Raw genomic sequence first — 23,477 nt, 5'->3', positions numbered from 1 at the left:
GCGGCAGCCTCGTGAAAATCTGCCGGCGCCGTAGAGAAGCAACACTTGATTTTCTGTGATCTTTCCCCGACTTCCATTTGATTCTTCAGCTTAGAATGTGTGTTTATCAGGCAGCAGCAAGCGCATGCTCAGTTCCTCACAAGTCACCGTCAGACATGGCGCTCCCCATGCCATCCCCATCCGACTGATCTGAATGGGCCTAGTTAAAAAAAATCTTTGGGCTGCAGCCCATGGGCACGAGTAGTCTTACCTGGCCCAAGTTTAGACTTTATAAAGGAAATGTATTCGCTGAACAGGCAATCGATTTGCACAATCGATTCCTACCAAACAGCATATAAAATATATCACTTTAATCCAGTAAGTAGCGGATACATGAATTTTGTGCATATATGGTCACGTGTACTATAGATCTACTTTGCTACCGTGACACATGACGTGGACGGTTTTATGCATGTAACTCCCTACAGCTATTTTCTTGATCCATTCGAGGCTCGTGGATATTTAGGGGGTGCTTGATACTAACCAATTGATGATTAGGAGGATTAAACATCGATTGATGTTCAGATCCTAATTAGGAGGATTAAATATGAGTTAATTATAAAATTAATTGCATGTAACTCCCTCCAGCTATTTTCTCGATCCATTCAAGGCTCTACCGTGGATATTTAGTGTTCAGATCCTAATTAGGAGGATTAAATATGAGTTAATTATAAAATTAATTGCAGAACCTGGGTTAATTCGCGGACGAATCTATTAAATCTAATTATTCTATTATTAGCAAATGGTTACTGTAGCACCACATTGTTAAATTATGAATTAATTAGGCTTAATAGATTATTCCTGTGAATTAGCCTCCATCTGTGCAATTAGTTTTGTAATTAGTCTCTTCTCTAATTAATCTATATTTAATACTTCTAATTAATATTGAAATATCCGATGTGATTCCTGTGAATTAGCCTCCATCTGTGCAATTAGTTTTGTAATTAGTCTCTTCTCTAATTAATCTATATTTAATACTTCTAATTAATATTGAAATATCCGATGTGATAGTGCTAAATTTTAGACTATGACAGTGAGAACCAAAGCCAAACAGACCCTTAGTTTGAGACGAGCACGTAACCAATAATTTTAGGCTCATACTAAAAATATGCTATCGAGCAGCACCTAAAAATATGCTTTCGAGCAACACCTAGCCCTTGTTTACTTCCCTTAAAACTCCCAACCTTGACACTATGCAAAAAGAAGATTCCCCATCACATCAAACTTGCGGTGTACTAAATGTAGACAAAATCAAAAACTAATTGCACAGTTTTGTTGTACTTTGCGAGACGAATCTTTTGAGCCTAATTAGTCAATATTTGGATAATAATTCACAAATACAAACGAAACGCTACAGTGTCGCATTTATGCCAAAATGCCAATTTGGCACCTCCCAACTTGGGAAGTAAACAAGGGCCTAGTGTGTTCCACTAAGGTGGTGTCTATTTCCTATCGGATGTTTAATACTAATTAGGTCTATTATATATAGATTAATTATAAACTAATTGCATAGACGGAGGTTAATTTGTGAGGTGAATCTTTTAAGTCTAATTAATTCTTGATTTGATAACGAAGTGCTACAGTAATCATTTGCTAATGATGAATTAATTATGCTTAAATTTATCTCGCGAATTAGCTCAGAGCTTCTGCAATTAGTTTTATAATTAGATTATGTTTAGTCTTAGCATCCGAACTTCGATGTGACAAGCTCTAAACTTTAGTTAAGGATCCAAACACACCCTAAATACCTGTCCAGATTTCATTGTTTTCATTTTTCAAGGCATTTAAAAAATACTCGTCCAGGAGTATTTGTTACTAAGAGGTCCGATATTATTTATGCGCTGTGTGTTATTTTAGATAGGTTTGTCGGACGTGTGGAGATATATCATTTATGATTCTTTTGCGGAGTTAGAAAAATATGACATATACGAATGGGAAGGATATATATACCAGATCTGATCTGTAGTGATGGCATCTCGGCGACCGCCCTAGGCGAACAAATTAAAGGTCCCAACAGCTGCTGACCATACTCATATGTTAGAATTTTTATCTGTCGCTTGTTAGGACAGAGGGGTAGGACGTAACGGATCAAATCTAAGTGCAAAGTGCTAACATGGAACCTGTACACAACGTAAACCAACATTAACCGCTGGGTATAGATAGCTTCTAAGAGTATAGAAAGCCACAAAGATAGGAGTTATGTGCGTAAAAATATCCACGTTACTTGCATGGCGTACATGTGACCATATATGTATACATTTGACAAGTTCATGCATCCGTTTACATATTTTGCTACCTGTTGGACTACATGATACAACCATACAAGTGTTGTTGTATGTTGGATATACTTTACTCTAAATTCGAACTTAGTATTAGGACTGCAAAAAATCCATGTTTTTTTACAGATTTTTCCTATTTAACGTAGGTGGATAATTCACAATTCATTAGGTATCGTATACAATGGGTAATGAAGATTGCATGGTACGGAGAATTAAATATGAAACTATGAGTAATCCAGGACAGTAATTTAATCCTGGTATATTGCTCGACAGTCCCAGATTCCGAAACCCCTTACGCTAATCCTACGTCCTCGTCTTCTTCTCCGGTGACGAAAAGAGAGCGTGTCCTCAGAAAAAGATTTTTGTCGTTAGGCATGCATTGCTATTATTGGCGTTCAACGATCAGACTGTATAGTACTGGCCACAAGGCCTCAACAGGCTTCTCACGGAGTTGTTGTAATCTAAACAGTTCGAGTTTGTTAAGATGAGCTCGTAGTTTAGGTAAGTCAGGTTGTTGTTGTAATCTCTATTCTATTATATATTGGCCCAATCTTAACAAACTCGAGTGTTCAACTTGTAAGCCACGCAAGGGGCTCTTCCTTGCTCTATATAACAAAGGTGCGGCCTCCTATGAGAGGTTCAACGCTTCCTAAAACCTTTACATGGTTACCAGAGCTATCCTCTAAACTCCATCCAATCTAAACCTCAACTCTCGTGTCCTCCACCGGCGTCGGCCTGTCCTCCGCCATCTGGCACCCAGTGTCAAAGAAGCTCACCAAGTCCAACTTTGCTCTATGAAAGTTGCAGGTTCTACCTGCCATCCGTGGGGCACAGCTAATGAGCTACATTGACGGCACAGCCGATGTCCCGCCGGAACAGATCAACAGGGCAGAAGCGAAAGGGAAGGTTCCCAACCCAGCCTACGCGACATGGCTGGCTCTCAACCAGCAGGTATCCAGTTACCTCATCGCATCCTTGTCCCGTGATATTCTTGCACAGGTTGCAACCTTCACCACCGCAAGTGGGTTGTGGCGAGCACTCGAGGAGATGTTCACCTCACAGACTCGTGCTCGCTCAGTCAACACGCGTATCACCTTGGCAATGACCAAGAAGGGCGCACTGTCCGTTACTGAGTACGTTGGGAAGATGCGTGCTCTCAGCGACGAGATGGCAGCAGCCGACAAGCCTCTTGACTATGAAGGGCTGGTGTCCTATATCTTGACTGGATTGGACCTTGAGTTCAACCTGGTCATCTCTGCAGTTTTGGCATGTGTGGAGCCAATCACCGTCACAGAGCTCTACACCCAGTTGCTCTCCTTTGAGCAATGGATGGATCTACTACATGGGTCACCCTCGTCATCAGCAAACATTGCTTCTCGTGGCCGTGGTGGTGGCCGCAGGAATCGTGGTGGCCGTGGCAATTGTGGTCGTGGCAATGGCTTTGGCGGTCGTGGCCTCGGCAACTTCAACAACTCCAGCAAGCCGAAGGTGAAGTGCCAGCTCTGCAATAAGGATGGCCATGCTGTGATCGACTGCTGGTACTGCTTCGAGGAGAACTTCGTCGTGCCAGAAGAGAAGAGCGCCAATACTGCAAGCCATAGTGGAAATGGCGTGGACTCCAATTGGTACACTAATACCGGAGCCACGGACCATGTCACGGGAGAGCTGGATAAGATGGTGATCCGTGACCGCTACACTGGTGGAGATCAGATCCACACAGCAAACGGAACAGGTATGTATATTGTACATGTTGGTCGTGTTATTTGTCGTACCTCTGAACGCAATCTCTTTCTTACCAATGTGTTACACGCTCCTAGCACAAAGAAAAATCTTGTTTCTATACACAAACTAGCCTCCGACAACAATGCTTATCTTGAGTTTCACTCAAATATGTTGTTTATCAAGTACCGAGTAACAAGGAGAACTCTTCTCGAAGGAACATGTAGAGGAGGTCTCTACCCTTTGCCTGCCGCAGTCCTCAAGAATAAACAAGTCCTCAGCATCTCCAGTGTTGTCCTGTCCCTGGAGAGATGGCATCACCACTTAGGATATCGTTCCTATCATTTAGTTCAGCAATTAGTGGATAAGAATAAATTACCCTCTACAATTGAGTCTAGGGTAGGTTCAGTTTGTGATTCCTATCAGATAGCCAAGAGCCATCAGCTACCATATCAAAAGTCATTGAGTCAGTCGAAATTTCCTTTGGAGTTAGTGTTTTCAGATGTTTGGGGGCCGGCATGTGATTCTTTTGGTCAAAATAAATATCATGTGAGCTTTATCAATGATTTTAGCAAATTCACTTGGATCTATCTCCTTAAACATAAATCTGAAGTGTTTCAGCGATTTCATGAATTCCAAGCTCTTGTTGAGCACCAATTTGATCGAAACATCCTTGCCATGCAATCGGAATGGGGAGGAGAATATGAAAAATTAAATTCTTTCTTCACCGAAGTTGGCATTACCCATCTTGTTTCTTGTCCTCACACACATCAACAAAATGGTGCCGTTGAAAGGGAACATAGACACATTGTGGAAGTAGGACTTTCCCTTCTAGCTCAATCATCCATGCCTCTAAAATATTGGGATCAAGGTCTGATCAATAGAACACCTAGCAAGGTTATAGATCACACTACTCCCCTTGAGTGACTATTTAAGATGCAAGTTGATTATAATTCTCTTAGGATCTTCGGCTGTGCGTGCTGGCCAAACCTCAAACCCTACAACTCTCATAAACTCGCCTTTAGATCAAAGCAGTGCACGTTTCTTGGCTACAACAACATCCACAAGGGCTTCAAATGCTTCGACATTACATCTCACCTCATATATATTTCCCGAGATGTGGTGTTCGATGAAAGCATATTTCCTTTTGAAAAACTAAATCCTAATGCCAGCGCATGACTCAGATCCAAGCTCCTTCTTTTATCTCCAAATTACTCAGATGCATCTAGTTCAGGGGATGCACAAATGCATGATAGTGTAGACAATATCCTGCCTAACAATACTGCTAATTCTCCAAGATTTGAGGAAGAAAAAGCTCCAAATTTGGATGCAGGACATGATTTTGTAGGGAGCTCCTAGTCCAGATCACGAGAAAGATTTACCTCCGGCGTTAGTACGAGGAGCAGGCGGATCGGCCTTGGATTAAGCGCCGACAGCACCGAACCGCGGGGCATCCTCTCCAGCGCCGCCACATCGCACCCGATCTCCCGCTCCGCTTGTGGATGTGTCAACTGAGCATGAGGGGGGGAGGGGGGCTGGATCCTCTATGCCCACGCCAGACACCTCGCCTGACTCACACCTGGATCCGCTGCAGCTAGCGGTTCAGCTACAACTCACGAGGAGGATCCGCCTGCGGTAGGGACATGATCCAATGCTCCACCTGCGTCTGTGGAGCAACTTGCACATGATCCTGATGTTGATGATCCTACCAAGACTTCCCTTCTTCCCAGGACCATATTGTAGGTTGGAATTCGCAAGCCCAAGAATTTTACTGATTGGACAGTAAGGTATTGTCTGCTAGCTGCAAATGGTGAGCCTAATACTTTAGATGAAGCTTTACATGATAGAAATTGGAAAGCTGCCATGGATACCGAGTTTCTAGCATTACAAAGAAATAAAACATGGTGGCTTGTACAATCAAGTAAAGGAAGGAACATATAGACTGTAAATGGGTCTATAAGATCGATAGGAAAGCAGATGGGAGTATAGACAGATATAAAGCAAGACTCATTGCAAAAGGTTTTAAACAAAGGTATGAAATTGATTATGTGGATACTTTTAGCCCAGTGGTCAAAGCAGCAACTATCAGATTAGTACTATCAATTGCAGTATCAAGAGGGTGGAGTCTTCGTGAATTGGATGTTCAGAATGCGTTTCTTCATGGCATTCTAGAGGAAGAAGTTTATATGAAACAACCACCTGGGTATCAAGATAAACATTTTTTTGATTATATTTGCAAACTTGACAAAGCTTTATATGGCTTGAAATAGGCACCACGAGCATGGTACCATAGGCTGAACATGAAGCAACAGGAACTTGGGTTTAGACCTTCAAATGGCGACACCTCTCTCTTCTTCTTTAAGAAAGGTGACTTAACTATGTTCATTCTTACATATGTCGATGACATCATAGTAGCAAGTTCATCAACTGAAGGAACCAAGCTTCTACTTCACGGCCTCAACTCAGACTTTGCGTTGAAGGATTTGGGGGAACTTTAGTACTTCTTCGGGATAGAAGTTTCAAAGGTTAATGATGGTATAGTATTGTCACAAGCCAAGTACACTAATGATATTCTGAGGAGAACGGGGATGTTAAATTGTAAACCTGCCAACACACCAATGTCCACTGTTGAGAAGTTGTCAGCTTATGAAGGGAAGCCACTTAGTGTAGAAGATTCGATGCGATATAGGAGTATCGTTGGAGCATTGCAATAGTTAACTTTAACAAGATCATATATTTCTTTTGCTGTCAACAAGATTTGTCAGTTTCTTCATGCCCCAACAAGTGCAGATAGGATGGCTGTTAAGCATATACTACGGTATCTCAAGCATACCATGAAGTTGGTACTAAGATTGGTAAAATCTCCGTCAACTCTTGTAAGTGCATTCTCTGATGCTGATTGGCCCGAGTGTGTTGATGACAAACGATCAACTGGAGGTTTTGCCATCTTTATTGGACCCAACCTTATTTCATAGACTGCACGCAAGCAGGCCACCGTCTCGCGATCAAGTACTGAAGTCGAATACAAAGCCATGGCAAATGCAACAGTAGAGATAATTTGGGTTCAGTCTCTCTGGCAAGAACTTGGTGTTCAATCGCCTTTGGCTGCTAAGCTATGGTGCGATAATCTAGCTGCCACTTATCTATCAGCAAACCTAGTTTTCCACGCTCACACCAAGCATATAGAAATTGACTATCACTTTCGGCGAGAACGGGTGGCACAGAAACTTCTTATCATCGAGTTCATTGCTACAGGAGATCAGGTGGCGGATGGATTCACCAAACTACTCACCATTGCCAAGCTAGGAGAATTCAGAAGCAATCTCAACCCTTGGGTCACCAAGCTAAGATTGAGGGAGGCTATTAACATATCTGTAACGTGTCAATGACACGATTTTGTAATCTAAACAGTCCAAGTTTGTTAGGATGAGCTTGTAGTTTAGATAAGTCAGGTTGTTGTTGTAATCTCTATTATGTTATAGATTGGCTCAATCTTACAAACTTGGGTGTTCAACTTGTTGCTCTATATAACAAAGGTGCAGCCTCCTAAGGGAGGTTCAATGCTTCCTAAAACCTTTACAGGAGTCACGGTAATTGTATGCGAAAACCTTGAATAATTTAAGGGCTTTGCTGGGCACGTTTCCTTCATCATTTCCAATTTCAAAGCTTTACAGATTCCAATTAACCAAAGGATGTGACAGTTAGGGTGATTCTGAACAAGAATAGTTTCTTAAATCATGAAGCTGCGTATGGATCTTCTACAAAACCTGCGTATAGAACCAAAACATCTCATCATGCGGTGCGTGCACCCACAACACAACTTTTGATATAAAAGAGGGATAGGGGATGATGCATCGCCATCACTAATCGTTGATATCACTAGCTACCCGCTCCGGCCAATGGCAAACGCTGCACCGTTTTGCTTTTGATGTTACGAGCAGCAAACAGGCGTTAACAGCCCTCGAGGTCGCCCGGGTTGTAGCGGCGGCGGTGAGCCCTGAGCCCCTGACGGCCTTCGTCCAGGTGAGGTACAACTGCATCTGTATCTGCATGTACACGTTGCATCGTCAATTCGTTGTCATCAGCAACCGCCGACCAAGAGTCTTCCACCGAAGAGCGGGAAGCTTCTTAACTACTCGACTCATAAAGAAACTACACGTGCGTACCTTGTGGTCGGACCTCCGAGCCATGGACACCGGAGCTAGAGATGATGAACAAAACTGCAACGCTATCTCTGAACGTGAAACGTGCTTACCCGATGATGAGGTCCAGGGTGCCGACGGTAGCGCCGATGGCCAGCCCTCCCGCCGTCAGATTCTGCAGTTTCCATCAGCCAAACATTTCGATTATGAACCATCCCTACCACTATATATCCCAGGACCGCAGCCATGGAAGCCCTCCAAGTGCGGTGACGGCACTGTGCCTCCTCGCGCCACGCCACGACGCCTCACCGCTTCATTGGTGCGCACGCGGCTGCTACCACGCACAGTCATCACCGCTCGCAGCAGCCCGACACATCTCGAGCCGGCACGTAGGTCTCCGCCACCGCCACTTGCACCCGCGGCATTTCTTTCTGCCGACACTGCGTGTAGCTTGCAATCACCAAGCCGTACGTCTCGCAGCATGCCGCCGCTGCCGCGCAACCCCCTTCGCCTCTCGCAGTGTGTTGTTTCCTCCTCGACGCCGCACGGCCCCCTCGCCTCGCAACTAGCTGCCAACGCGCAGCACCTCTTCCCTCGTCGAGCTGCCACCTCGCTCCAGGCCACCGCGCCGTGGCCGGCTGCCGACATGCAGCCCCCTATCCCCACCAGGCCGCCGTCTCGCTCCCTGCCGCCATCCCGCGGCCACCATGTTGCTCGCTCCGTAGCTGACGCACCCGTCGCACACAAGGCCAGGCCACCCTAGCGGAGCACTACGTCCCAAGGGCAGCCTGACTAAGCCCTCGCCGGAACGCCGCCAGCCTGGTCGCCTACACTACCGCACGTGCGTGCCTGGGATGCACGGCCACCGGATCCGGCCGAAGTAGCGCCCGATCCGTGGCCTCTCACCCATCGTCGCCGCAGCAGGCCGCGAGGGCCGCCAGCCTGGTCACCTCCATTGTCGCACACACGCGCCCAAGACGCGCGGCCGTCGAATCTGGCCAAAGCAGCGCTGGATCCGTGGCCTCCCGCTTGTCGTCGCTGCAGTAGGCCGCCCTCGCCGGACCGCCGCCGGCCTGGTCACCTCCACTGCCGCATGCATGCACCCGAGATGCGCGGCCACCGAATCCGATCGAAGCAGTGCCGGATCCGTGGCCTCCCGCTCGTCGTCACTGCAGCAGGCCGCCCCGTGCCGGCAAGTTTCCTCAGGTGGATGAGGCAGCCGCGCCTGCTGCGAGCCCCTCAAGGTGCCGGGAGAAAGGCCTCGCTGCCACCGTCATTGCGAGTCGTATGGGTTTCCGGAGGCCCGCTCGAGCAGCAGCGTGACGGAGGGAGGTGGAGTGGAGGAGGCGGCGGCGGTGGTTCGGGCCACCCGTATCGCCCACACGGGGACGATGCGAGTGGAAGGGGGTTCCTTAGAGGAAGCAGCTGCAGGATTCTCGGCAGCCGCTAGGCGGCTAAGAAGAAGAAACTCTATCCAACTTTGAAAAAAGAAGAAACATGAAAGATGATCCATTTGGCATGTATGCATGTCACCCTTGCATTGGTGTGAGTTTTCTAGCTCCCATCCATATCCGAATATTGTTTGTGCAAAAGAAACATATATATTCGAGGCAGCAAGAATATGAATATATAATGACAGAGGTTGAAATACATCTCACTTACTTTAAAACGCATAAATATATAAATAAAAAACATAAAGCCACTCACGCCGGCGAACGGGTGAGGCGAGATGGATAGATGAGCTTGCCGGCCAGGCAGGCCACACTGCACATCTGGCGCCTGGAAGAATCGAATCCGAGTAGGAGCGAGAGTGGCATCCGTCCACGCCAGGCGGTGGTCCCACCCCAGCCGACTGCGTGCGTGAGCCCCGGGCCCGCACCCAACGGCCACGCGAGCCGTGGATCGCACGTACCCCGGGCCACGTGTCGCCCCGCCGGTGGGCCCGCGCAGGTGTCTCCCGTAAGCAAAGCGCGCGCGCGTGCTCCCGGTTAGCGGTTACGGCCCCCTGATTGCCCGTTGCCTTTATTCCTTGCTGCATTGCCGTTCTTCCTCCTCCTCCTCCTCTCCTGCTCTATGCGTCTTCTTTTATTTTATTTTTTCGTGTCATTTTTCCCTTTTGAGCTCTCCTTTTCTCTGCCTTTTTCTTCTGTTTATTTATTTACTACTAGTCGACGTGTGAATCACATTGTCATTTGTCGCAGTAGTAACCACCTTCTCGTGTGTTTCTGGTGTTCGCTAGATCGATGTGAAAGATAAGCAACCAGATCGATCGATAGCTCCGTTTCTTGCTACTACGGATGTCTGATGATAAACGTCGCGGAAGGGGAGAAGGTAGTGGCATTTACAATTACCGGTTGGCCCAAAGTTCCAACGAAAGGATTAATCTAAACAATGGTTCGGTAGATTTTCTTCATAGCTAACTTGGGTCATTGGGTGCTGACGTGAGGTTAGGTTAATTTGGTACAACTCTGACTTGCTCCATCCGTTCATCGTAAGAATATATGCTTAGTGATGGCTACCTTTGCATGAAAATCAATTTAAAGAGCTAACTGAATCAACGAAATGCAAGTGTAGAGTGATTAGGAATTTGGATAGAACGATATTAGCTCGCATCTAATGTCGGCGCCTGTGAGACCCAAGTTAGTCTGTTTGGAGGCACTATTTAGGTAGAACGTTGCCTCATGAACAAAAGAAGACGCTTTGCAAAGATCGTGCACAATGTCGGTGTCCTAATCCTGTTTCGATCGCTCATGTGACATATTTATATCTTTTTTATGTTACCTCAGCATGTGTTTATTGTATATAGCTCCTTGAGGCAGTAGGACGGTGCCAAGCCATGATCTTCTGGCCTGAGTTGTTGTTCTTAAAAACTTTTCTTTCTACCTATAATGAAAGGCAGAGCTCCCGCCAACTCATTTAAAAAACAAGCACTTGCATACCGACCTGCACCTTTATACGAAAGAAACATACATTCACCGCACGTACCCTTGCTTGCATGTCCGCAAAAAGCTGGAAATAATGCGGGATGAAGCAAGCTCATTTTACAAATGTACATGTTAAGCACCCATGATCCAAGCCAAGAAAGAAAGAGGGGGAAGAAAGCCGTGCAGACAAAAAGAAGAAGAGCCTTGATTAACCAATCAAGCCTGCAGCTCGCATCGGATCGGATAGGCAGCCGTAGACGAGAGATTATTTTAATCCGGTGTTTGGAGTCTGATGAGAGGGGCATCATGTGACTGACGGGCGGGTGGATGGAATGGATAGCTCTAAAGCCAAGGGAAGGCATATCGGCTTTTCCTCTCTTTGGCTTCACGCCCACGCGACGCCATCCAATTAAACCACCCTCTCCTCTAGCCGCTCAAACCAACATAACGGCGCCTGGCCGCTCCGTTCCGTTAAGTCGACGGCCGCCGACCGCCTCCGTCCCGTCGTTCTCCCGCCGCACCGTTTGCCGCCGTTTTTCAATCTATTTACTACGCGGATTGGCGGATTAATCTAGCGGTGAATGGTTGCCGTACGGTTCTGGCATGCGGTTAATGGTTGCTAATGCGGTCAAATTAGTACTACTGAACCCTAAAGTATACTATACGACGAGGGTTAATTAGCCGACGCGATTGTTAATCATCAGGGGTGTGACGTTTTCGCGTCGTGATGCGGAGATTTTTATTTGCGGGTAGAATATTTACGCATATATCAGCTCCAACTAGGCCGACCAAAAACAGATTTTTTTTATAGAAAAAAAAACACAGACCAAGTTGCTTACTGATCATCATCGAGGAACTAGATACAGTACGAGCAAAAGAAGAGCCAAGTTGCATATAGATTAACAAAGCTTTTTTTTTCCTTTTTTTAACCTGAAGATGAGATCAGCACGCAGGCTACTGGTTACCACAGTAAGATGCTTAATTAGCAAAATCGCGTCAAAGTGAATGTTTAGACCAGCATCCTGACCACATTTCTTAGCATTAATGACTATAATGAGTACATGTGGCTCCAAATTCTTAGACACAGTCACAAGGCTACGAGCAACCAATCCACAGCCACAAGAGATGCTAATTTCGATGCTGCCTGATGAGCTGTGCACTTGGTATACAATTAATTCTTCTTCACAAAGCCACTGTTAATTTGTTTAATTCTTTTATCTAGCTGGCCGAGGTCATCTGAATATGCTACCACTCATCGATCAGTCATGACTGCTTCTAATCTAATCTAGTAATTAACAAAAGTGTACGTAACCCAGTGGTGGTGTGTACTCTCCGATCGAGCAATATACTAACTGCCAGTCAAATTTGTTAATTGGCCTTGTGTTGGGGTATCTCCCGAGCCATTGTGATAAGAAAGTAGCACTCGATTCCATCGAGATTAAACTATGCTAATCTTCAGGTTCTTTAAATCTAAAAGTACCTTTAGGTTGATAAAACTAGTCATGGTGCGTACAAAATGACGATATCTTTGTTGCAAGTGGGGACGGTGCGTACTCATACGTACGCGAAGCTAGACAGCTAACTAATAGGTAGGACTGTAGGAGAATCATAGTGGAGATGTTTAATTCGAAAAATGAATCTTCAACTAGCCCTTGCCATCATCCTTACGTAAGAAGAGGCTCACAGACCATGCATAAAAAGTGGAGTAGAGAGGGTATCATGCATTTGGGTGTTGGGAAGAACAATTCCTGTTGCAGTGGCGGCACATGCGTTGCCATCTACTAATCTTGGAGGATCAGCAAGAATATCATGCGCGCGTGTGCTGTTTAATCTCAACTTGTTTGGCAAATGGCATCTGCACGATACCTAATGAACCAATAACCTAACATACTGGGAAAAGAGGAATGCAAGTCTTCTCAAAAGAAAAGGTAGCAGGTCCTCCCTCCTTCAAATTGCAGGTCATTTTAGTTTTTCTAGGTGAGGGATATGGGTACTCTATGGATCCTCACCGACCAGATACTGGTCAGTCCTGACAAATGGGCCCGTCCGACCAGAACGTGCGGACCAAGGATATTAAGATACTTGGAGCATAAGTTAAGGAGGTCGGACGATTCAAATCAGTCCGGATATTACAGGATACTTGTTGTAATTCGACTCAGATTGCTTTCCATGTAACAACCATCTAGATTAGATTCAAACCAACTTGTAACCTAGGTCGTCAGCCTATATAAGGTGGCCAAGGCCATCTTCCTAGGGCACGTCAACTCTCCGCAAACAATACCAGCAATACAATCCAGCAAAACACAGGACGTAGGGTATTACTCTCCGGAGGCTCGAACCTGTTTAAACCTTCGTGTTCTCGTGATTACCTTCGAGTTCTTGGTCTCGCGATCCTCCCTGCCTACAAATCTACCACTTGGATAACCCCTAGTGGACTGCCGGGTTACTAAATCCGACAGTTGGCACACCAGGTAGGGGTGATTGTGAGATTCTCCCAGCGAGCTCGATAGCATCTCACCTCGCGTCATCTTCCTGAAGAGCATGAAGGATTTCCTCGCAAGCGCCCACCCACCCACATCCTCCAACCTAACCGGGTGAGTCGTTCTTATATGTTCACCGGATCGATTTTTCATCGGAAAACTGATGACACGGCGGCGGCGACTCGGTTCATGCCGCGAGTGGATGCCGATCCGGGACGAGGGCGAGGGTAGCACCGCCGTATGCCGCAACATCTCCACCGGCCGAGTCCTAGGGTCTCGGCATCTCACGATGAGGGCGGGAATACCCGGAGACATGCAACCCGGGCGAAGCTAGCGCATGCAGCCTTGATTTTCCGTCATGGCTCGCATGCAGGACGTGATTAAACAAAGTGCCCTTGGGCTGGGACAGCGAATCAGATCGACCTGCACGGCCAAGGATATGTCGGTCATCGGACGTCAGCCTACAGGCTATCGAGGATCACAGCAGGACGATGTATTGACGGAGCGCTGCGACGCTGAAGCGAGTCCGCTCGATCACGCAGTGACAGCACATCGGCGAATAGAGACTCCAGTGCTGGTTTCCAATGCATAGCGGCGAATGACACGTCTGTCGCACGGTGCTCGGCATGCACTTGATGAGGAACCTCACCTTTACGTGATTGAATCTATAAAACAGGAAGCACCTTCTTTTTCTTTCGGTTATTCTGTTTTATATATTTCTTATTTTTGGACGGCTAACAATGATTACGCTAAGCATGTTCTATTTCTGTACACATGCAAATCGGGACTTCTTGCGTGGCTCGGCCTGCGGGTCTACGATGATTTCTGCTCGGAATTGAAGCCTTCAGCACGCATGGCAGCATCACGATCGACGCCGACACGCCTATGACAACTTTGACAACTCAGACCCGACGCGAGGTAGTTGGGGATGAGTCCCGCACGACCAAGAACCGGTCGGGAACCAGTCCCGACTGGTTAGCTTCATCGCTGACCACTTAGTTGGGCACAACGATCAAGACGACGTTCGGGGCTTCTAAACCTAAACGCGAAGACAAGCAGGTTCTCCAACTCAATCACGAATCAAGCTAAGTCTTATTTACAATTCAATATTTTACGACTTTCATATATCTCCGTACGCCTCAGCTCTCCTATATCTTCGTGACTTCCGCCGACCACCTTGGTCACACCCCGATTGCTCATACAGCTTGGTCCATCCACTACACGGGCAGTCGGGACTGCGATCTACGAGTGCCAAGTGCACACTCTCGCTTTTTCGCACAGTTCCGACTGCCTTGCAATCTCCTTCATATCTTGTACGTCTTCTCTTAACGGTTACTAAAGTACTCGGATAGCACACGCCTTAATCCGTGAAACTTTGACTCATCCTGCGCGTCTCCTATATGCGAGCATCGGGTCAGCCCCAACGCTATAGCCTGAGATAAGTTGTCCTCTCCGTGAGCAATGGTCAGCAGGGCTAGGTGCTTAAACATAACAGGCTAACTAGTCGGAAAAATTACACAACCTACAAGAGTAGGACGCGCAAGAATTTACTTCTACAGCGAATTAGACTTCCGAGTTGTTCAATTATTAAATGATCTACACTATGCTACATAATGTTTGTATTGTCCTTTTACAGCTCAAAAACTACTCGGCGTGCCTCCTGCAGTCCGGCCGACTTCTCTAACTTGGGACGGGAGGTGACTCGACATGCTTCCACGACTCGTCTGGCTCCTAGGCTCGAGGGCTGGGCGACGCAGACGACTCAGCATACCTTCTGTCGCCCGACCGACCTTTTCGGCTCGAGGTAGGAGGCGACTTGGCGTGCCTCTGCGGCTCGTCCGGCTCCTAGGCTCGGGGGCTGGGCGCCGCAGATGACTCGGCGTGCCTCCCATCGCCTGGCAGACCTCTCTAGCTCGGGGCGGGCGGCGACTTGACGTGCTTCCGCCAGTCCTCGCGCTCATGCTCGGTCCTCGTGCTCACGCTTAGGGGCTGGGCGCCTATTTCAGGTCGGCGTGCCTCTACGGCTCCACCAGTCCTCGTGCTCGGGGTTGGGCGCCTATCCTGGTCAGCGTGCCTCTGTGGCTTCGCCTCTCCTTGTGCTCGGGCACTAGGACCTGCTTTTGGGATCAATTTTTTCTTCCTTTTTGACCATTGGACCGATTATACTAATCGCTTCAATGCTCGAGGGCTACTCCATATGGAGTGCGTCTTGCGACGCCCTTCATGACCTTCATTTCGACTTAATAGATGCCCACCATCCATCAACTCGGTACTCGACTTTGCTCTGCGCGTATGGCTCTGCGTTCATTTGGATTTTCTTCTTTTTTGAGCACTACGCAGCCTCTCCGTCACTATGACGCCATCGCAGCTTCAGCCGACCACATTCCAAGCTTCGCTGCGATGACCTCAGGTTCTTGTTCGCCTACACATCGCTCGGGGGTTTGAGGGATATGAGTACTTCATGGGTTCCCACCGATCGGGATACTGGCCGATCCTGACAAGTAGGCCCACCTGACCAAAACATGTGGGCTAAGGACGTCAAGATACTTGTAGCACAAGTTAAGGAGGCCGGGCGATTCAAATCAGCCTGGATACTGCGGGATAGGTGTTGTAATCCGACTCATATTGCTTTCCATGTAACAACCAACTAGATTAGATTCAAACCGACTATGGTTTGTCACTCTATATAAGGCAGCCAAGGGTGCCTTCCTAGGGCACGTCAATTCTCCGCGAACAATACCAGCAATACAATCCAGCAAAACACAAGACGTAGGGTATTACTCTCCGAAGGTCCGAACTTGTCTCTCGTGATCACCTTCGAGTTCTTGGTCTCGCGATCCTCCCTACCTACAAATCCGACACTAGGTTCATAGATATTATTACGCATCTAGATATACACTATATCTAAGTGCATAACAAAAATTATGCACCTAAATAAAAAATTTGAAACGATCTACGAGTTGGAACGGAGGGAGTAACATGCATTGCCTCATGCAGCCTCACGAATTAATAACTTGACACATATATTCACCTAATTAACAATAGCTGGTTGGCAAATGGAGTAATTAAGTCTGTGCACGTAGTACGCGCATTGATACTCCTATATCGCGAGCGTACACGGATCGGAACATATCCACATCACGATGCTATCTACAGGATGTACAGAATTGGCGAACGTGCGAGAGATAGACAATGGATTTTTGTTGGCATGCACGTGCTACTACCTACCAGCACGTCGCTTTCGTTCTCGCTGAAATATCGAGTGGTGCATGGTGCATGCTGCGTGGCAAGTATCATACTGTGTGTGCATATCAAGCCTGCCGTCGACCGACAAAACCATGTCTTAGAATCCAAATACCAAAGTAGTGGCAGTACCCTTTTTTCGATCACAGGGAGATGAAAACACTCATGCATAACAGCAAATGTAATTTTTGTATCCAGAGATCAAAATATCTCGAAATGTGATTTTTGTTACATCACATACACTGGTGTACAAATTCTGCTTTCTGCTTTAGGGTATATTACATCTGTGTATAAATATATTATGAACTAACTAGCTTGTCCTAACAAATGGAAGGAGTAGTTAGTCAGTATAAAGCTACTTTTTAACTTTGGGAGAGCCTGGAGTCGGTTAAGAGCAGATATGTAGTGCATGCCTTGTGTGTGTTTCGTTCCAACAACCGTACAAACGGGCGTGGCTGCATCTTTCTGAAGATTTTCTTCTACAATTAACTAACAGTACAGTACTATAAACTTTATTGAACAATATGCACAAAAAGAGAAAAAGGAAAGGCGGTCGTCCATGAGCTCGCGTGCAGGTAGTTGCACCAAGTCACCAGCTAATTAAGCCTAGCCTTGCAATATAAAACCTCGAGTACTGTGCACCAGATCATATTTCGGTTGGACTCCCTGAAATCCTGATGGATCTTTAGGGGGTCCTAGGATGTGTCCCGGCGAGGTCAGCAGGAAGACGATGAATAAGCCAGAATAGCAGCATGCAAAAACCAAAGCACTAACGGAAAACAATAGAATATCACGAGGCGTGGCAGCGTGTATCATCGACAGGCACAGGTTGGTGAACCGTCCATCAGACGCAGGCACCTGAGCCGAACGGAAGACAGTGACCTCCTCAACTAACTGGTGGATGTACGTATCTGTCTATCAGTCTGACAAAAAAAAATATCAGTACCAATTTAATTAGCACATGTCTACGTAAATTACCCTAGTGATTGTTGTTGCCTATCATCAGCTGCGTTACCGTATACCGGTCCCGTCACTGTTGAGAGCAACGCAGGCCGCAGCAGACAAGGCCAACGGCAGGTAACTCTGTGCCTGCATCGGCATGTGGCGGCGGCAAGCAGCCGGACCCTGACGAACTGTGGAGAGCACATGCGCCAGCGTGCGTGCACGCGCGCGCTGCCTCGCTGTGGCGCGCTCTGACAGAGCCTCCGCCCGCTCCCCCTCCCTAGCTCCTGGGAAAATCTTGCTGCTCGATCGATTGATCGATCCGGCTGATCGAGTGTGCCGTTGAGGTCGAACCGTCGAAGCCATAAGCAAGCCAGCTAGCTTCCTGCTCGGTTCCTCCGTTGACTGTTGACACCGGCTGCTGCCTGACCTAGCTGGAGCACTGGAGCAGTACACTGCTCCGTACGCGACGCCCGCACGTGCGTGCCTAGTCGGCAGCGGGCAAACGAATCAATGGCGCCCTGCAACCAACGAGTAGCGCGCGTGCAGCCTAGCTGGAGTACTTGTTCATATACGTACTGGCAGTGGCAGTGCATACTGGCTCGATCGCTAGCTAGCTAGCTGTCCATCGATTTCTTCCCGGCCCGACCGATCCATCGACCGGATCGACCGGCGACCTGACCAAGCTTTGGCCTGCGCGTACCCGTTAGGGTTTTTTTTTTGGTTGTGTGTGTGTGGGGCGGTCGCGCGGGGACCCATTCTCTCCCAGCTAAAAAACGTAAGCATCAGTTAGCTGACCGCGAGCTTGGAAGTAACAGCATCGCCATCACGCACAGCGATCCGGTCGCCGGCCGCTCGACTCGACGTCTCGACCCACCTGAATCCGCCGCCCGAGCGCGTCCGGAGACCGACGCCGACCGGTCGTCGCGGGTTGCCGCTGTGGGCCACGGGGACCCACCCCTCCTACGTGTCTCGCCGGCCTCCTCCGCCGCGGGCCCCGTCCACGTGGCCCTCCGCTCGGCTCCCCCGGTTAACCGGCCACGCGATTGGTCCGGCGCCGGCGATTAGGAGGGTGCGCGTACGTGTGCGGATGGAGGGAGGTTCCAGTCGGACGAGTGCGCCCTGATTAGGAAGGGAGTTAACCTCAAACCTTGCACTGGTACCACGAGCTCATTGGTTCGCTGTCGACTTGCCGTCCCGTCCCGGCCAGGCATGCCTGATGATGATTGCAGCTCTCCTAATCTCCACACTGTATTGTTGCCCGATATGATTCACTCCGACGATACTCCGTACCTAGTAGCATCTTCTTAGAATCGACAAGGGGAACAGGTGTTTGGAGCAACGAACATGTCAGAATTTAGGCCATCATTCAAATCAGACTTTCAGATTCCTGGCCAACTTTCAACCACGAAATGAGCTAAGGTTGCCACATGCTAAACCTGACTGACAAGTGAAACATTAGCAACAACAAATGCGGGTCAATGCAGTCATAACTTGGGTGAGTAAACCTTTGACCCATTTAGGCACCAAATCAAACACGCCTTCAATGCCCGTTACAAAAACGGTGGACGGCGGCCTGCTTCAGGTTCTATTTGATGTATCCAAACGAATTCATATCCTCCTCCTATTGCCAAGGACTTAATTTGATCCTAATTTCGTTCCATATCCAAAAGTTCGGATCAAAATCACCATCATTAGACAACTGTTGGATCCGATCCAAATTGCGCTGTGTGCTGGGCAGGCGTGCCATGTGGCCGCAGCGGTGATCAAACAACGCATTCATGCAGCAGCAGTAACTAGCTACCCCCAGCGGCAACGGGATCATAACGGAACGGGGCGGCGCCCCAACAGGCAGATAACGGCCGTTGCCGTCAGTTATCTGTAACCTCCCCTCCCCTGACCTCCTCCCGGCCATGACCCCAATAAGAAGCCGCGCTGCTGCCCCCACCTCCCTCCCCGTCTCTCTCTCTCTAGCTCCCACACCTCCCCAACCCCCCGCCGAGCGAGCGAGCGCGGGGACACACGAAGAGAGAGAGGCGCGGCAAGGACGACGGCAGAGATGGAGTCGCCGGAGGCGTGCTCGTCCGGGGAGGCGTCCCCGGTGGCGGCGGCGGAGCGTCCGTCCGAGGCGGCCGCGCTGCGGGCGCTCGTGGACCGGGTGCGCGCCGGGGAGGTGGACGCGGCCCGCGAGGTGCGGCGCCTCACCAGGGCCTCCGCCAGGCACCGCCGCAAGCTGGCCGCGGCGGTCGAGCCGCTCGTCGCCATGCTCCGCGCCGGGGCGGCGCCCACCGAGGCCGGGGAGGCTGCGCTCCTCGCGCTGCTCAACCTCGCCGTCAGGGACGAGAGGTGCGTACAGAGAAATAGAGAGAGAGAGAGGGGGGGGGGGGGTTGGGACCGACCGGCCTCCTCCGACTCCGATTAACCCCTTCCTCGTCCGCCTTGCCGCTTTTGGGTGAATCGCTTTGTTGAATTTGTCGAAAGTACGATCCGTTTTACGCCGAATTCGGCAGCAAAGCCCCCTCATCGATAATCGATTGCTTCGGTTTTTTTTCTGGGCGTAGGCACGCCGAATCGTGGTGAAAGTTGCGGTCTCTATCGTCTCGTTTCAGCATAGGCCTATTTAATTTTATTAATCGGCACATATCGAACTGATTTTGCTATGTTCCTCTCCGATTTTTTTAGTCGGCGGCGGCTTATATAAAGCTGACCTGTTTTTTATTTCCCTTCCGGTCAAAAAAAAAACATCGGAGTTTTGGGGGAAAATCAATTTAATTCCCCGTTTTTCTCCAGTTTGCCTGAACGATTGCAGAGTTGTGCCGTTTGATGGAGTTCAATCCTACTATACGTGTCTGTACTAGTTCCAAACTAATACTACGCTATCTGACCGAACCATGATACAAACTGAAGATGGGTCCTTGAATTATACTAGCAAACTAGTTTTTGCGGATTTATTCGCAAGTATATTCGAAGAAATCTGGTAGGTTAACTTCGCACCGGATTTCTAAGCGGTGTCATCGTCATCATCTTGCAGCTAAGGTACCCTGTTGCTTTTCTAGACGCTCAGCAATCGCCTAGTATTTGCTGGTAGCACGGAGATTTTATTCCGATGACCCTTCAACAAATCTTGGATTCCTAGTCTGCGGTATAAATTTCTTGGAAGACGGCAACAAGAAAAGGCTAAGAAAACGGCCGGTCTAGATGTCGCAACAAGCAGTTGGTCTGATTTTGAAGCTGACCGAAGGCTGCCAACCACCCTGCCCTGGTTGGCTGCTTCTGAGAAAAATCTATCACCAGGAAGTTGGAAAAACCGTTTAGAATTTGTGCAGCTTCTTTGGCTGCCTAATATTTGCCCCTTTTCAACTGCTGTGGGTGTGGTCAGGATACAGTTATCCAGTACTTCCTTTAGAAATTTTGTGCCCATGCCGTGACCTAATTGTCTTGGTACATATCCAAACAAGTTGACCTCATGTACCTCTTTAGGCCTCGTGCCAACCTGTGACCTGTGGCTAAAGGTGAAGTCAGACTGGTATGGTGCTATGTACCAGAAATTTTTCTTCTTATATGCCCCCCTTCCCTTGCGCTCTAGTACTAGAGGAAAACGAGGTTAGGAAAATGGTAAATTGAGTGCCACTGTTGTGATCAGGTAATCCTTTGATAAGAATCTGATGGATTCTGTTGACTGGTGCTAGTGGAATCAACTGTTCTACTAGTTGGGAATGTCAAGTCCCTGTCTAAATAGATCGTATATGGCAGTATGGAACATCCCTTTTAGATGTTGCTCTTCTTTCTGGCCTAGGACAGATAGGATAAGGTATGGGAAGGATATTTACTCAAGTTCCTCTCCTCTTGACGTGCATGGGCAGGGGCCATCGTATAGTATACGTGCCCATATCTCGCATTTATGCTGCTCATTTCAGAGCATGGAACTAGACATAAGAAGTAGTATCTAATTCAGTAAGATATATTGTCATTGTGGTATTGTTTGCATCTTGGTCTATGTTCATACTTGGATGCCATTTAGTGAACTATCCTTGAGGTTTCGAAGCCTTATATTTATATCTAATATCCAATAGCTGCCCTAACTTGTATGAAATGTGATGACTAGTGTAGTAATCAATTTCATGAATATTTAGCTTGTTGTGGACTATTTATGATGCAAATGGTTCCTAACTTCATATTTGTTCCATGTATGCAGGAATAAAACAAAGATAGTGGATGCTGGAGCACTTGAGCCCCTGCTTGGTTACTTGCAATCAAGTGATCTGAATTTGCAGGAGTATGCAACTGCTGCAGTGCTTACACTTTCGGCCTCATCCACCAATAAGCCTATCATAAGTTCTTCAGGAGCAATTCCTCTACTTGTGAAAGTCCTTAAAGAAGGGAATCCACAAGCCAAGAATGACGCCGTGATGGCTCTGTACAACCTCTCCACAATCACAGACAACCTTCAAGCCATCCTTGCTGTCCAACCGATTCCCCCTTTGATAGAGCTACTGAAGGGTGGCAAGAGGTCCTCAAAAACAGCCGACAAATGCTGTGCTCTTCTTGAGTCGTTGCTTGCATTTGATCAATGCCGAGTGGCCTTGACATCTGAGGAAGGCGGAGTGCTGACCATAGTGGAGGTACTTGAGGAAGGCTCCCTTCAGGGCAGAGAGCATGCTGTTGGAGCACTCCTAACAATGTGCGAGAGTGACCGCAGTAAATACAGAGACCTCATTCTAAATGAGGGGGCGATTCCTGGTCTTCTCGAGCTCACAGTACATGGCACACCCAAGTCTCGAATGAAGGCTCATGTTCTTCTTGACTTGCTGCGGAACTCCCCGTATTCAAGATCAAAGCTGCAGCCAGACACGCTCGAGAACATAGTGACCAACATTGCCTCCCAAATAGATGGTGAAGACCGTGGCGGCAAGGCGAAGAAGATGCTTGCTGAGATGGTGAAGGTCAGCATGGAGCAGAGCCTGAGGCATTTGCAGCGCCGGGCTTCCTTCGCATGAAAGATGGCCGCCAACCTTTTTTTTGCAATGGAAATAGAAGATAGTGCAAAATAATGAGATTTCTGGTGATGCCGGTCCAGGCCTTGATAGGACCGAGTGACCGGTCTAAGCCATTATATACTCGAAGCTCTTGACGTAGAACTCCTTTTCGGTCTTGTGTGTCTTGTTCTAAGGAAAAGAGGACATGTTTTCTTCTCGTTGCTATTTCCCCTTCCCAAGGTTTTGTGCATGTATCAAAAGAAACGATGCAAAAAACAAAGACATTTCCTCAGGGGAATGGATTGTATATAAAGTAAAGGATCCCATTCCTCATGACTGGAAAAGCAGGTGTAATCTCTCTGTTGGGTTCACGCCACACTTTTTTTTTTCTGTTTACTGATGATGTCTTCCTTTTTGCCTGACAAGCAAATCAATCGCCTTGTTTTTAAGTCTGATCTGTTCCTGACTGTGATCCCCCCCATTTCTGACTGGACATGTCCTCTGGGTGGTTCTCCGTGTTTCTCAGAACTCGGTTGTGGTTGTGCTTTGCTTCTCCAGCAAACAATTCTGAAAGGTGTGAGCCGTTAGACCTCGTTCTCAACGTACGAATGGTTTCTTGAATTGACCAGGCTGCATTAAAAATTAAAATCCTGTCTCAGGCTTTCAGCTCACTGAATACTCATTCAGAAACTTTTATCACCTGTGGACAAATCTCTTTCAGTTTTGTCTTTTA

General features: G+C 47.8%; 1 protein-coding gene and 1 non-coding gene across 2 annotated transcripts; both read left to right on the top strand.

Annotated features, from left to right (window-relative positions):
• Nucleotides 1-3,503: 3,503 nt before the first annotated feature.
• Nucleotides 3,504-3,642, top strand: LOC117859393 (small nucleolar RNA Z247). The gene has a single exon (XR_004641188.1). It is a non-coding gene; the product is annotated as a small nucleolar RNA Z247 (small nucleolar RNA).
• Nucleotides 3,643-19,720: 16,078 nt separating this feature from the next.
• Nucleotides 19,721-23,077, top strand: LOC117858069 (uncharacterized). The gene is made up of 2 exons (XM_034741055.2): nt 19,721-20,114; nt 21,964-23,077. Exons 1-2 carry the CDS (start codon nt 19,828-19,830, stop codon nt 22,763-22,765), a joined length of 1,089 nt encoding a protein of 362 aa, XP_034596946.1. The 5' UTR covers nt 19,721-19,827; the 3' UTR covers nt 22,766-23,077.
• Nucleotides 23,078-23,477: the final 400 nt, after the last annotated feature.

This window comes from Setaria viridis, chromosome 5, assembly GCF_005286985.2.
Source record: "Setaria viridis chromosome 5, Setaria_viridis_v4.0, whole genome shotgun sequence".
NCBI lineage: Eukaryota > Viridiplantae > Streptophyta > Magnoliopsida > Poales > Poaceae > Setaria > Setaria viridis.
The sequence above is the reverse complement of the archived record's forward strand: the minus strand, read 5'-3'. Positions and strand labels throughout refer to the sequence as shown.